Here is a 15,283-nt window from a genome sequence, read left to right as displayed (position 1 = left end):
CAAAACCCCATAAGTAAAAAATGAAAGATCACCTGAAATCTACCTCCCCTGCAAAAGGTAGCCATGGTTAGTTAATATTTTGATGCGTTGTTATTAAAAAGAAGATCTGGTCCCTGCCCTACGGACCCTTGAAGCCTGACCTCCTACTCAAATGTGAATAAAAGCCCCAGACCCCATGCGGCTGGGTAGCAGCATGTTAGGCTGGATGAGCCAAGAGGAGTGCCCTCCCAGTTCCTGGGGGAAATCGGGGCGGGGAGAGGCGCATGGAGGAGGTGGTCCAGGAATTGGATCTTGAAGGTCGAGGTCCCCTGTGCTTGTCTGCTGTTTTTTTCCCTCCCACCTCCCCTTGTTCAGTGTCTCTCCAGGACAAGGCCTGCTCCCAGCTCTCATCCCCATCCCACGCTCAAGGTGGGGCCAGCGGGCAGGGCCCACTCCATGTGAGGAGCAGGGCAGCAGAGAGACCAGGAGGCACAACTCCTGAGTGTGCTGTTCCTCTGTAGCCTGTACATTTGTGCAGTGCACAGCCTGGGTGACTGTACATGGTAGTCGCTCGAGGAGAGTCCCTCCACCCCTTACTTCTGCCCCTTACACTGGAGCAAGATGGGGCGGGGCCGCATGTTCCACCCTCCTGGGTCTGTATCCCCCTCCAGACAGCAGCGACAGTGAGCTGGAGCTGTCCACGGTGCGCCACCAGCCGGAGGGGCTGGACCAGCTGCAGGCACAGACCAAGTTCACCAAGAAGGAGCTGCAGTCCCTCTACAGGGGCTTCAAGAATGTGAGTGCCCCCCATCCCCCCAGGAGAGGCCCTGATCCCCCTGGCTTTCCTGTCCCTGGCTGCAGGGCGCAGGCAGACCTTCTGACACTTCCCATGGCACAGTGAATGTCCCAGGGCCTTTATGGGGCCTGTGTTTTGTGGGAGAGCTGTCTGGGGGGTGGGCCAGGTCCTAGAGTCAGTGTTCTGAGGCACCACACCCCCTTCTGTGTGTCTCGATGCTGGTGCAGGGGAGGAACCTGCAGAGGGACCAACCTGGCATGAGGGGACTCACCACCCCCTCCCGCCGTGCCCACCCCACCCCCCAGGCTTTCCCCAGCACGGGGCTGGTGGAGCCCAGCGGTGCCTCAGGCGGCAGGTGTCCCCCAGAGGGAGGAGAGAGCCCAGGCCCTGTGGAGTCAGGGTGTGGGAGGGGGGTGGCTGGGATTACTGAGAGGGGTGCCTTCCTGCTGCAGGAGTGCCCCACGGGCCTGGTGGATGAAGACACATTCAAACTGATTTACTCCCAGTTCTTCCCTCAAGGAGGTGAGTCTGAGGCCAGGCCCCCAGTTCCTCCAAAGTTCCCGCTTCCCTGTGGCAGCCCTGCAGAGGGTGGGCATCCCTTTTATGGGGAGGGGACCCTCCCCCACACACACCCTCCCCAGCATCCCTTGCCCGGTGCTGCCTCTATCCGGCAGGCAGGGGGGGACTCCAGCCCAGGCCTCAGCAGCAATATACCGAGGGTGCTGGGGGTAGGGGCTCAGGCGGTCCCGACACTCCCAGCCTTGCCCTTGGTCTCCCCAGATTCCACCACCTATGCGCACTTCCTCTTCAACGCCTTCGATGCAGACGGGAACGGGGCCATCCGCTTTGAGGTAGGTCCCTGTCGACCCCTCCCATGTCCCCTGGTCCTGCATCTCCCGGCCACGGTGCCACCCCCTCGGGGCCACCAGAGGCTCAGACATGACCCTGGTGTAAACGGTCCAGTGCGTCACCCAGGGAACGAGTGGACTCTGCTTGGCTGGCCCTGGGCCTGACTGTGAAGTCAGTGAAATCTGATTTTGCCGTCTGGCTACCCTATTCTCAGCCTTTCCTTCCATTCCAGCCCCGCCAAGCCAAGGGAGCTGTTAAGGTGCACTGAGGCGGTAGTGACCCAACGTAAATTTGCATTTGAAAAGGGGGCAAGGTTTAACTAGAGGTCTGTGCTAAGGAGATACGGGCACCCTGCCCTGGAACTTAGCCCCTTGCCCGAAAACAGGCAGAACATCCCTGCCCGAGCAGGCTCAGGGGTCGTCCCAGCAGCACTGTGAGCGAGCCTGCCTGTCCCACCCCCGCCCCAGCCGCCTGCCCCCAGGAGCGCCCTGCCTGGGTTCTGTGTGGGCAGCACGTGGGCTCCACTGAGGCCCCAGCTGTGGAGCCCAGGCCCCTAAAAATAGCTGCAGGAGAAAAGCTGAAACCTCTTCGGAGAGGAAAACCTTGCTGAGAGCCAGGCTTGATCGATAACCCCCCAGCTCGGCTTCCAAGGCCAAGGGCGGCTGACGGGAAAGTGAGAGAGAAAGCCCCTGTGCCAGCTGGGGTAATAATAACTCAAGATGCTTCTCGGCTTCCCTTATCGCTCCAGCAGGCCCGCTCGCTGACCCTCGGCCGGGGTGGGGCAGCCCAAGGCCACCGCCAGCTCTGTGACCACAGGGGTCTCACCTTCCCCGGGCCACACCCTTAGTGGATTTGTGAACTTATAGTGTTTTCAGCCTTTTTGTTTTCAGTTTTGCCTGCACATGGTAAAAATTCAATCAGTACAAAGGAGTAAACAGGGAAAATCCATTTTCCTTCCCTGGTCCCACCCCTGTGGCCAGTTTCTTGTGTGTCCTTTAAGAGGTGCCCGAGGCTCCTGGGAATGAAGTGTGAGAAGCAGTTGTGTGACGGACCCAACAGGGACTTCGGTGATGGTTTCTCGTTCAGGAATCAGATGACCAGACAGCTTAGCAGGGCCCCCGCATAGCGGCGGGTGTCAGGAAGGTCTCCATCACCCTCCCGTGGTCGCCTCTCTCACCGTGGTCCCTTTAAGGGGGTCGATGGTGGGTCTTTGTTGGGGAGGTGCTGTCAGTGGCTGCGCAGGGGCGCTGACCTGACCCCCTTCTGCTAGGCACCTTCTCAGAAGGTCATGCTTCTCCCTCTTGAAATTAATTCCTCCGATTTCTTATGGGGAGGCTTGCTTACCTTGGGGACCTTCTTGTTTGTTCACCTTCGGCATCTTGACATCAATGCTCTGCCTAGGAGGCCTTTTTCAGGAAGGGAGGGGGCCGTGTATCTCCCAGGGGCCTTCCAACGGGCAGGGCCTGATCCTGGGTGCACCGTGGGTGGGGAATCCCTGTGGTCAGGAAGGATCTAGAGGGGTTGGGGGGAGACACTCAGCCCTCCTCGCTCCCTCAGACCAAACCTCTCAACGTGCTCTTAAAACAGAAAGTCAGGTCAGCTTATCGATATTTACAATGATCCCATCCTTTGTGTATATTCTTGGGATAATACACATACATGTTAATTCGAGTTTATTGATATGGTGAAATATTGTAACTTCCCTGCCCTCACCTGAAAGAGTAAGTAGACGGCAGAACAAGCAAACCTCAGGCCTGGTGGCTGCCCCGTCCATTACCTGCCCCTGCAGTAACTCGCTCCCTGTGCCACTGGCCAGATGATGGCTGTGGTCAGTACCCTCGGGAAGGCCTGCAGCCCCGTGATCTAATCACCCCCGCCCCACACTGAGCTCCTGCTCTGCGCTCTGGGCTGTCCCAGCCCGTGTCACTGAGGAGCCGCTCAGGGACAGCACAGAGCAGGGGCTGTGGATACGATGGGCTTCATACACCTCAGCATTGAGACCAAGGAGCTCGGACGAGCGGCAGTCCCACGTGAAGCTGTGCTGTGTGCGGCTGGAAATGTAGAACCAGCACCTGGACGTGGGCTGGCTAGACTTGGGGTCCTCTGTGTGTGACTGGGGACGGGCCAGTGGTCTCGCAAGGGACATTCCGACCCACCTCTCTCCTAGCACCGTCCCTATCATCCTACACACCCGCTAAGGGACACCGAGTAGGGACAGTCCTGAGTGTGGCTGAGTGTGGCTACACGGCATCTGAGGAGACTGGATGGGAGGACAGTGGTGCCGAGGTTCCCCCATGCCCACACGGGAAGAGTGGGTACTGTGCGGGACCCACTCGTTCCCTGGTGCCCAGCTTAGGAGTCCGAGCCTTTGCCTCCCACTGGGAAAGCCCGTCAGACCCCAGGGAAGAGGCGTGATGTGGCTTCAGGAATGCGCTGACTCTTCACTACTTCTGTAAATCACACACGAGCTCAGCTTCAGTGGTTGGCATTCCTCAAACTCAGGCACATAAGAAATATCACACTGTTTCTCCCTTCGTACATCTTTATTTTCTTCACTTATACACACACAGGACTTTCAGGCTCCAGTAGACTTACAGGATGTGCTTTGGAACAACAGCGGTTACCACCCCCCAGATATACCCAAAGAAGCAACTACCTCCCTTGTTTTAGCCGATTGTCACTCTGTCTTCTTGTCGCCTAATAGCATCGTGTTATTGCTCCGTCCCGACTGCCCAGCTTTAGATGCTGCCCATTGACTCCCTGCACGGGTGGGGAGTTGGGTCTTCTGCACACACGCCTTTGCCATCCCCTGGCTTTCCAGGACGATGGAGTTCAGATTGGATAAGCGCTCTCGGTTTACTCGTGATGTGAATTTGTTCCCCAGATGAGCCTTGCAGTGAACTGTGATTATGTTCCCCTTCCCTGCACACATTTTTATTTTGCCTTCAGTTAACTGTGGTCCCGATTTGTCGTTTGCCTGGTGTCTGTGACCTCGTCAGTGATTCAACGCCGTCCTTCTCCAGTCATCTGAACGGGCATCTCCCTAGCCTTCGACCAGCTCCATCATCCTGGTGCTGGGTGCCCTCTGGGGACCTCTTCCCCTCTCTCCTGGGTTGGGTCTCCTGGTTCTGGAATCCTTCATCTTCTTCTCCCTTGCTTTACTCTCTCTTTTCAAAAGCATGTCTTGCAGGAGTTTCCTACAGAAGAGTACGTGGGAGGGAATTTCTGAGCCTTTGAACGCCCGGAAGTGACTTCGTTCCGTTCTCACTCTTGCCTGATCTGTTGTGTGGGACCAGAGCCACGGCGGAAGCCGTCCTGCTGATTCCCGACCCTGCGTACAGGACCTGATCTTGTTATTGTTGTTGTTGTTTCTGTTTGGTTTTGTTTTCCTCTCTGGAAGCTTGTAGGATCCTGTCCTTGCACCCGTTTTCTGAAGTGTCTCGTGATACGTGCCTGCAGGTCACACCGTGGGCTGTTTCCCCGCATCGTTAGGTCCTTGGCAGGACCTGAACACTCAGTCTTCCCCTTCATTGCCTCTTGGACACGCTTCCCTCCGTTTCCTCCGGCTCTTCCTGGAACTCCAGCTGGTCAAGTTTCGGTCCCTCTGGAGTGGACCTCTCATTATCCGCCTTTCTATCCTATTTTCCAGCTCTGCCTTTTCACGCTGCTTTATGGAAGATTCCACGTGCTTTTCCAGCCCTTCTTCTGAGTCTGTCATTTTGCTTTCTCATTTTTAATTTCCAAGAGCTCTTTTTTGTTCCCAAGTATTCCTTTTTTATAGCATCCTATTCTTATTGTAGGGATGCCAGATATCTAATCTCTGAATCTAATAGTTTATGTTAAGTATTTTTTTCTCCTGGAATAATTTTTTGTTTCATCCAGACTGCTTTTCTCTGTTTCCCTTAGTCTTCCTTTCTCATGATACAGGCTTCCTCTAATCCAGAAAATCTAAAATTTGAGTGGGGGAAATTCCCTGGCGGTCCAGGAGTTAGGGCTCAGCGCTTTCACTGCTGGGGCCTGGGTTCGATCCCTGGTCAGGGAACTAAGATCCCGCAAGCCACATGGCGTGGCCAAAAAGATAAAAAATAAAATTTGAGGGCTTCCCTGGTGGCGCAGTGGTTGAGAGTCCGCCTGCCGATGCAGGGGACACAGGTTCGTGCCCCGGTCCGGGCGGATCCCACATGCCGCGGAGCGGCTGGGCCCGTGAGCCATGGCCACTGAGCCTGCAAGTCCGGAGCCTGTGCTCCGCAACGGGAGAGGCCACAACAGTGAGAGGCCCGCGTACTGCAAAAAATAATAATAATAAAAAAATTTTTAAATTAAAAATAAATAAATAAAAAATTAAAAAATAAAATAAAATTTGAGTGGGACCAAGCCCCGTGGTGCAAAGCCCTGTCCCTCCCTGCTTGTCCTCCATTCCCCCCCATAGACAGCCCTTCTCTGCTCCCCTTCTTTCGGAGCAGCCTGAAAGGACCCCATGGGGCAGGGAGGGCTTAACCTGCAAACCTTCTGGAAGGGGGAGGAAAGACTTGCTTCCTACCAACTGTTATAAAAAAACAGTTGAAGTTTTCACACGGAAGCCATTCGAACGTTCATTCGCATTAGTAATAAACTGTCTGTCACACCTGTGACTGCACACAGGTATAGCATGACCCCAGAACTGAGCACTGTTAGTTTAGTTTTTAAGCTGTAAGTTTTTAAGCAGCTTGACACGCAGACACTTGGTAAAGTGAAAATAGAGCACCCCCTTCGTTAAAGGAGCACCCCGAGGCCTTCTCTGTCAGTGGCAATGCATTAAATGGGTCTAAGACACCATACGTTTGAGTGTCTTTATTTGAGATGATCAGTTCCAGCCACTGTGCCATCCCCGCCACACACATGCGCACTCACATGCACACTCACAGGCACACGCACACACACACACTCACACTCACACTGTATTGACCTGATGGACACCATCTGCCCGCTCTGTGATGGAGGTGCCTCACCTATACAGGTGTGAATTTCAGTGGAAGCCACACCGCGAACTGGAAATAGAATCTGAGCGCTGGACCGTCACTCCTCCCCCTCCCCTTCCTCCACAGGACTTTGTGGTTGGTCTCTCCATCCTCCTGCGAGGAACAGTCCACGAGAAACTCAAGTGGGCCTTTAACCTTTATGACATTAACAAGGATGGCTACATCACCAAAGAGGTACGGGGGTGGCTGGGGAGGCTGGGAGTGACCTGTCTGCCCCCCACCCCACTGCTCTATATCCCCAGCCTCTCTCCTCCTCTCTCCTGCTGCCCTGGCTTCCTGTCCCTGCTCCCTGGCCAGAGACACAGCTCACAGCCTGGCCTTGGAGGGGACAGCAGCCAGGACCTCTCCTCCTCTCCCGGGCTCTCAGGCCTGGATACCTGGGTGCAGGGGACGTGGAGCTTTGGTGCCCCTCACCACGTGTCTCGATCCCGTTCAACAGGTGTCCTGGATCATCCTTTCTTATGGAGAGGTCCCGAGGGAGACACAAGTGGAGAAGCTGGGAGCAGGGGTGGGAGCTGGCCTTGGCTCCCACCAATTGAGGGAGAGCAGTGTGGTCCCTTAAGGCAGGGTGCAGACGGGGGCAGGGGGGTGCCTGACCACACAGGCCCACAGTCTGGCTTCGTCTGGCCCAAACATTTTTCTGTCTCTGAAATAGTTGCTACCGTTTCAAATTCTGGAGATTGCATTAAAAATCTAGCTCCAACTGCTCTTGGAGAGATAGAAGCTTGCGCTGAGTGGACTGGGTGAGGGTGAGCTCGCCTCTCTCCAGCTCCCACAGCCCTGGCCACTCACTCACCACCGCCCCTGAGGTGCCCCCCACACTTGGATGCAGCCCCTCCCCTCAGACCCTCGAACCCTCACCCCACCTCCTTACAGCCAGGCTCAGGCCAGCCCCTCCGGCCCCCCTGCAGGAGATGCTGGCCATCATGAAGTCCATCTATGACATGATGGGCCGCCACACCTACCCCATCCTGCGGGAGGACGCGCCCCTGGAGCACGTGGAGAGGTTCTTCCAGGTGAGCGCTCCAGCCCCGGGCTGCGCGGGGAAGGGCGGCTGGAAGAGGAAGGGGCTTCCGCTCTTAGGGCAGTCCTGGGCCTGCCACTCCCCTCTGTGGGCCTCCCCGCCCCCACGAGGAGGTTCAACTTGCATCCCCCATCGGGCTGGTTGTCCGGATCCCAAGGAACGATTAAAGCCATCCCCGCTCACTGATCTGCCAAACTGCGTCTCAGAGCAGGCAGGGGCTCACATATTCCAAGGTCGCCGACACCCCCCAGCAGTGTTCTTGTGCCTTCCAAGAGCTGCCCCCCGCTCCGCCAGGGACCTCTCTGCAGGAGGAGAGGGTCGGGGTGACTGCTTTGTATCCGTGGGGACTGACGGAGCTAGGGCTCCGCCTCTCACTTGCTGGGGGTCCTTTAGACATGCCTCCATCCTGACTTCAGCTGCTCCACCTGCCCTGGCTGCCTGTCAGCAAGGTGAGGGGGTCCGACAAGCACGGGGCTGCTTTCTGGGGAGCAGGAGCCCGGGAGAGCTGCTGGAAAGTGTCCGGGGTGGGGGACAGACTGGGGAGACCCCAGAGAGGTCGGCCGCGTGGTGGACGTGGCTGGAGAGGGCACTTTACGTGGCCTGGATCCCGGGGAGAGGACAGAGGGGACGGGTTGGGGTGGAAGGAGCCCACCACCCGCCCCCTGGCACGTCCTCAGGCCTGGGGCAGGGGCCGGCCTGGTGGGACACAGACTCACTGAAGGCGTGGCTTGACTTGCAGAAAATGGACCGGAATCAGGATGGGGTGGTGACCATTGATGAGTTCCTGGAGACCTGTCAGAAGGTAGGCGGCGTCAGGGCTTGGGGACCCCGGTGTCCTGCCCCTGCCAGCCCACAGCCCAGCCGGGCACACGTCCCTCAGCGGCTCCCCTCAGAGGGGAGAGACGTGGAGCCCTCAGGACAGGGTCACACTGGGGAAGGAGCCTGGAGCCCCCGCATTGCTGCTGACACTCCCATGCAGAGCGCCTTCAGGGGCCAGGACGCCGGGCCTCCGCTGGCCTCGGCCGTCGGCCTCACCCCCCGGGCGGCCCCTCGGGTGCCCCCGGCCTCCATCTGGGCGCTCAGCCGGGGGTGGGACGGCTTGGTCCATCAGTGAGTTAACAGCTCCCAGACGGCCTGACCATCAGGCCCTGGGGTTGGAGACAGGCTGTGCCTGACAGCTCCCCCTTCGCCCAGTGAGACAGGCAGAGTCCCTGGAGGGTTCCAGGTCCCTGACGAGAATCTGCTCACAGTGACATTGGATTTGGGCCCTGCTAGCCCGGAGCTGACCAGGCCTCTCGTCCTCTCTCGATGCAGGACGAGAACATCATGAGTTCCATGCAGCTGTTCGAGAACGTCATCTAGGACGCTTGTGGGCGAGGGGTGTCCCTGAGTGGCTGTTACCACCTCTGCCCCAAAGATGCCAGGAGCAGCCTCCAGGAGAAACTTGTTTCTAATATATTTGCACAAAGTGAATAGTTTGCTGCAGACACACACACACACACACGCACACGCACACGCACATCCTTCCTCTGGGCTCGCAGGTGCGGGGGGACAAAGGTTAGGGAGGGGCTGAGTCTGGCTGGGACCTGGGTCCAGGTGATGAGAGCCACACAGCTCCCACCAGCCCCCTCCCAGGCCTCCGAGTGGGCAGCTGAAAGAGCCATGTCTTCAGGCCACTGGCCGCTGTGTGTTGCCTCCCCTGCCAAGGAGGGTCCAGGCTCTAGAGCAAAGGCCGCTCCCGTGGGAGCCCACTCGCCCCTCCTTTCTGCCACCCTCCTTTCCCACCACACAGGGGCCAGGCTCCGAAGACTGCTCTGGCCTTCTCGTTCCCCAAGCCACTCCCTGCCCACTGACTACACTTCCAGGATGGCTCTGACCCCAGGACCCCGGAGGGGCAGCTGGGGGTCAAGGGAGTTCAGACTAGGAAAGAGGTGGTAATTAGAGGCAGCTGCTTCTTGGAAATGTTTCCCTGGGTCCCAGGACGCCAGCCGGTCCACTGAGCTGGTGGGAGCCCCGGTGGTGAGGGACCAGTGGGCTCTGTTCTCCTCCACCCCAGGAAGGGGGCTTTCTAGCTGGGGGTTTCTTGGTGGGGAACCTGAGGGGAACCGTCTGCCAACTCCACCTCCCCTTCCCCAGGCTGGCTCAGTGGGGATGCAGCAGGGGGCCTGCCCACACCCCTCAGGCACCCAGGTCATTGTGGGTCCTGGGAAGAGGTCACATGGCTCAGAGCCTGACCCCCAGGAAGCCCGGGCGGGCAGAGCAGGCCTGGGAAGGGACTTCTCCCTCCCTCTTTCCTGTTGGCCCCCATCTCCCTGAGCCCAGCAGCCTGGATGAGCCCCCTCTTCCTGGTTACGGTCCTGGAGCCTTGTAGCCGTGCTTCCACACAGACTCACCCCAAACCCCATACAAAAAGCACAAACGCCCCCAGCAGCTCAGGCCGCAGCCCACGAGGGGAGCCCATGTCCTCCTGCTGGGCTGAGGGCTGGGTGCCACCAGCCCCCATCAGGTGGCCCCAGGGTTCTGTGGAGGGTCAGTTCTGTGCCTCAGAGCAGTGGCGGGCTTGAAGCCCACCCCCCGCCCATCCCAGCTCACCAACGTTCAAAAGCACAAACCCCGGGGATTCTGCTTGGCTGGGTTCTGCTCTGAGGATGGAGGCCGGCGTCAGCCTGAAGCCAGCGCCAGCAATGAGGGCCAAGGGGCCAGAGGCCGGGTGGCAGGTCAACAGAAACTTCCAGGAGAGAGAGAGAGAGAGGCTGCTCCCGCCTGCCCAGGCCGCCCCAGGAAGAAACCCAGTCCCAGGCAGTACGGACCGTCCCAGGAACATTCCCAAAGCATACATTCCATCGGCTGCCACCCCATCTCTGCTCAGGCCTGGCCCTAGGGTGAGCAGGGCCCTCAGAGGAAGGGCAGGGTGGCGGAGGCCATGGAGGTTGGCCTGGCTCGGCCGCAGGGACCCCTTGGTACCCACACACAGGTGGTCCTCCCCCTTGGAGTTGCACTGACACCCATCTCCAGTCTGACTGGGGGCTCCCTCTCCCCTCCTCCAGGAGGGCATCAGCTTTCCCCGGCTCAGGGATATTCTCCCCCATCCCCATCCCCACCCCCTCAGCCCAGCCCTCCCAGCTGGTGTGGCTTTGCTTCTCAGGGGCCAAGGCCAAAGGAGAGGGTCACCACCATGCCCTGCCCACCCCGGCCTTGGGCCAGACTGGCTGTACGTCCAACCAGGAGGGGTCTGGCTCCCACTCTGGGATGCAAACTGGCCGCATGTCTGCATGGCAGAAAGTGTCTCCCTTGGAAGCAGCCTAGGCGGGTGGTGCCTGTTCTCAGCGCCCACCAATATTCAGTCCTGTATATTTTAATAAAATAAACTTGACAAAGGAGAGGGACTCTTGTTGGCTTTATCCCGACTCTGAAATTTGGTCCAGCCCCTCCCATCCCCGCTATGAGGCATGGCCTCTGCCCAGTGCCACACTGGTAAATGTTTAACATTCCCCGAATTGTAGCGTTTGCCGATTTCCACGCTCAATTTCAAGTTCCCAGTGTGCTATCAGTGAAGGCGGAGCGAAGAAGAGATGCCCGCGGTTGGGAAGCATTTATGAGAAGCTCCAGCCCTGCAGCCTGTACACAGAGCCACGAGGTAGGGTGACTCCTTGAGGTGCCACTTGTATTTCGTTCCCAAGTCATTTCTCTGCCAGTTCCAGGAAGTCGTTTCTGCGTGTCCCCTTGGCTGGAGGGTGCAGGTCACAGGGCAGAAGCAGAATTTGCCTGAAGACATCTTCCTTTCCTGGGTCAGTGAGGGTTATGCTAGAGGAGGGGCAAGAAGTGGGAAGCTGAGGGGAGGAGAGGAAGGGGTTCCCCAACTCAGGGATGGGGAGACGGAGGTTCTGAGGGGTCTGCTAGTGCTTCAAGGGCCAGCGCCCAGGCCATGTGACGTCACCGCCACTGTTCGGCTGATGGGTGTGTCATCAGTAACCGGGAGGATAGATGGCGGGAGCCCCCTTCCACCACCAGACACACCGAAGGCTCCAGTCTACCGGAGCCCCAGGGCCTTGGCACAGTCCAGGCAAGGGAGCCCTGACCTTGCTGCCTGGGATGGGATGTCCTGCGTTTGCACGGGCTGGCCACTGTGCTGAGGACGTTTGCCGTGGCCATAGCCTGTTGGGCACAGCCGGGAAAGCTGGGCTGAAAGATGTTGGGGCCCCCTCAGCCGTTGAAGAGTGGAGCCAGGACTTGGACCCAGGCGGGTGGCCCCAGGCCAGGTGTCAGCACTGAGCCACCCATTTCACGGTGGGGCTTCCTGTCTCATCTTAAGCATGTCTTTACCTGGCTGAGCTTCAGTTGCCTTATCTGTAAAATGGGCAGAAGAACCATCTCTGATAGGATCGTTCTGATGATTGATGATGATGATTTCCTAGCCTCTCTGTAGAAGGGTGATTCGTATCAATAAGCCACCAGAGAAAGGACAGACCTTTCGGAAGGAGTTTCCAGGTGCTGCAAATGAATCTGTGATGGTCCGCAGTTGCCCTGGTAACCCCAAGGCCCATTTGGGGGCCAGCTGGCTAAGGCTATCCACACACCCCACCCTCCCACCACCCCTCAGTGTGTGGCCGCACTGACCTGCCCAGGGCCAGGAGTAAGAGCTGAGCATCCCATGGGCCTGGCTTGACCCCTTCATTCTCACAAAGACCTATGGAGGAAGGCCCTTGTTACAAAATTTACGGCCTCAGGTTCCCTGGAGGCAAAACCTCTGGGTCCAAGTGCTTTGCTTCCCATTGACCACCAGGGGGCGACGGTACCACACACCAGCCTTGTCACCAATTTCTTGCCCTAGGGTCGCCCCCCCACACACACACCGTCCCCCAAAACCGACCTGGAAGGGAAGCTACTTGTCATTTCTTTCAAGACCTCAAAGACACTTTCATATTCCAGCCTCATTCTCCACTTGGTTTTCTCTCAGAAAATTATATCAAGTAATGATTCCACAGGCACACACACAGAGTCCACTGAGCTGGACACAGTTGCCAACCCAAAGTGGGTCCTGGGCCCCCTCCTAGCCCTCTCGCCAATTCACAGGGGCCCTGGCCCTTCGGGTTAGGGGAGCACCAGAGGCCAGCCAGCTCCGGTTTCACGTGATCAGCTATAATCACGTGGACTTTGAACAGAGAATGTGCAGACTCTAGCTGCCTGCAGAGCGAGCTCTGTGGTTCAGAGACTGAAGAAGAGAGCGGGGTAGAGTCAGGGCCCAATCTGCACAGGGAGCAGTGTCTGTGGGCTGGAACCAGAGCCAGCCAAGATGAGGGCAACTGGAAGAAACTACTTAGCCATTGGCCAGAGCCGCGAGGTCCTGGAGGGACCGTGTAATGGGAGTGGGCCTGGCAGGAAGGCCCGGTGTGGCGCTGGAAAGGATTCAGGGCCTCCTGAGCAGGCATCTGATCACGGCCCTTTCTTGGGTGGTGGTAGCAGCCCGGGGAACCATCCGACCCACAGATCGCCCCCTGACAGCTGCCCCGACTGCCAAGGGCCGCCAGCCTTAGAACCGGGCTGTGCCTTTTTGTTCCGTCTGTTCCTCTAGCAGGAAAGCCCACCTTCCCTCTAACTCTCCTGCCCCAGCCCTACCTGTCTTTGCTCTGACACCGCGACCCGGGCACAGGGCTCCCTCTGTCCAGCTTTCTTGGCTGGCTTTGCACATTATTGAACCCCTGTGGTTGCAGGATCTATGTCTGCCCATCCCCCTGCCTGACATGGCCTCCTCCATTCCCCTGGCAAGAAAAGGCCTTTGGGAGCTCCTCTCCCACCGATGTGGGCGCCATGGGGGCAATGAGGAAGGTCAGCTGATTGGACATCAGTCTTCTGCCTCCGCAGCATCCTCCCTCTTCTCCTGGCAGCGCCCGAGGGTCCCTCTTCCACTGTCTATCCGTGCAGTCCTGGGGTCCACCCGACCTCCAAGACCAGGCCCAAGTCAACTGGTGCATTACCCACCCCCCTACTCCCCAGTCACAGTGGCTGGCTGGGGGGCGGGCAGCCAACCTGATTGCAGCTGATGAGGCCCTGGGAGACCTGTGCTGGGAATGCTGGGGAAAGACGCTGCTTCCTCACTATCTGAAGCTGAGGGGTGAGTCCTGGAGCTGTTGTTGCCGTTTTGCCACTGTGAGGAGGCATGGGAATGCAGCCAGTGCAGAAGATGGCCTGACTGAGGGGTGAAGAGGAAGAAAACAAGACTGGGGTGGGGTGGGGGTCAGCCCTTGAGCTCAAAATCAAACTGCACCTTAAGCAACCCCCCACTCCCCAGTCTCTAGACTCTTCAGTCATAAGAGTCACTAATAGGATTCACCCTCCCCCCGAAGCCAGTTAAAACTGGGTTGACTGGTACTTTCAGCTGAAAAATTCTCGACTGCTACGGCCACTGACGTCAGGCTGTGGGTGGTGAACGTGCTTGGCAGACTCCAGCGGGCCCTGAAGGAAGGGGGGCCTGGGGCCGGCACGTCCGGCGCTGTCTCCCCTGCCTGGCTGTGGACATCTTGCAAGCATTCCCCCCTGGAGCCCCCCACAAGACGGGCACCCAAGACGGGTGGCACAGGGGGAGGGGATTGATGAGTAAGGCTGCTGCACTGAAGGTCATAGGGAAGGACGCCACGGCGACAGCCTGGTGGGGGAGGAGGGAGGCGGGGGTGTGCGTGTCTCAGGCCCTGAGCCTGCAGGGTCAAGGGCCAGCTGTCAACGGCACCAGGGTCAAAATCTCTTTGACACAGCTGTGCTGGCTGGCAGTGTGGGGCGCCTCAGCTGGCCTGAGCAGCATTCTCATAGCACCAACAAGACTATTCCTTAAAAGATAACATTCCTTCTTGATCTTGTAAGGGGCCACGATGACGCTTAGGTCTGGACTGTGTAAACTGTCAATAATGTGTCATTTAATGTCCAGCCCTCTGCCTCAAAAAACTGATAGAACTATGCGTTGACTTCTAATGAGTGGAACAGTTCTCAGAGCTTTCTGAGATGCTGTTCCCAGGTTATAATCCTCCATTTGACTCGAATAAAAATGTTCATTTCTTTCTTAGATCGACTAGGTTTTTCATTGATATGCATGACGTAGCCGGCAGGATATCAGAGACACCTGCCAGAGGGCACCTGGAGTTTACCCGGAACCAGAACCAGCATGGCCCATTGAGCCCCACCGGCTTCTCGGTACTCCTCAGGTGTGCCGGGGAGTTCTCCTCATATCCGGATCTCATTGTTTGAGTGATGATCCTGAAAATTTTGAGCTGCTTCGCTTAAGACTTGGAGTCTTAAGGGGCACCTGTGCATTTCTTAGGCAGGACCTAGGGGGTTTGGGTAAGAGGCCCAGGGAAATATAGGTGGTTTTTTGTTAAAATGAGCTTAAATCGAAAAACAAAATGAGTTGGTATATGGTCTGAACAAAACTTTTGCTACTGAAATGAGAGGCTGAATTCTTCAGCTCTGAAGAATAAGGGAGACCCAGTCAAACCTTAAGTAAATACTGCTCGTCTGGGCGGCGAGACAGAGGCTGGTAACCTAGCGCTCCGAGCACCCCTGACGGTTTTAGGCTGTCACACTCTTACTGAATGAAGTCGTATGGACCCTGCTCGGGCCCTAGCCTGG

The 15,283-nt window shown here is 57.7% G+C and overlaps 1 protein-coding gene across 2 annotated transcripts in view; it reads left to right on the top strand.

The window, feature by feature from the left end:
• Positions 1-14,720, top strand: part of KCNIP3 (potassium voltage-gated channel interacting protein 3) — a 94,050-nt gene extending 79,330 nt beyond the window's left edge. For both annotated transcript variants that reach the window (XM_067704306.1, XM_067704307.1), the window contains exons 3-9: positions 651-775; positions 1,228-1,297; positions 1,556-1,626; positions 6,709-6,816; positions 7,554-7,658; positions 8,406-8,468; positions 8,981-14,720. In XM_067704306.1, coding sequence (XP_067560407.1) covers positions 651-775; positions 1,228-1,297; positions 1,556-1,626; positions 6,709-6,816; positions 7,554-7,658; positions 8,406-8,468; positions 8,981-9,028 — 590 coding nt within the window. In that variant the 3' untranslated portion in view covers positions 9,029-14,720. The remainder of the gene's footprint in view (positions 1-650; positions 776-1,227; positions 1,298-1,555; positions 1,627-6,708; positions 6,817-7,553; positions 7,659-8,405; positions 8,469-8,980) is intronic.
• The last annotated feature ends 563 nt before the right edge of the window (positions 14,721-15,283 follow it).

The sequence above is a fragment of the Pseudorca crassidens genome, chromosome 14 (genome assembly GCF_039906515.1).
Source record: "Pseudorca crassidens isolate mPseCra1 chromosome 14, mPseCra1.hap1, whole genome shotgun sequence".
NCBI lineage: Eukaryota > Metazoa > Chordata > Mammalia > Artiodactyla > Delphinidae > Pseudorca > Pseudorca crassidens.
The sequence above is the reverse complement of the archived record's forward strand: the minus strand, read 5'-3'. Positions and strand labels throughout refer to the sequence as shown.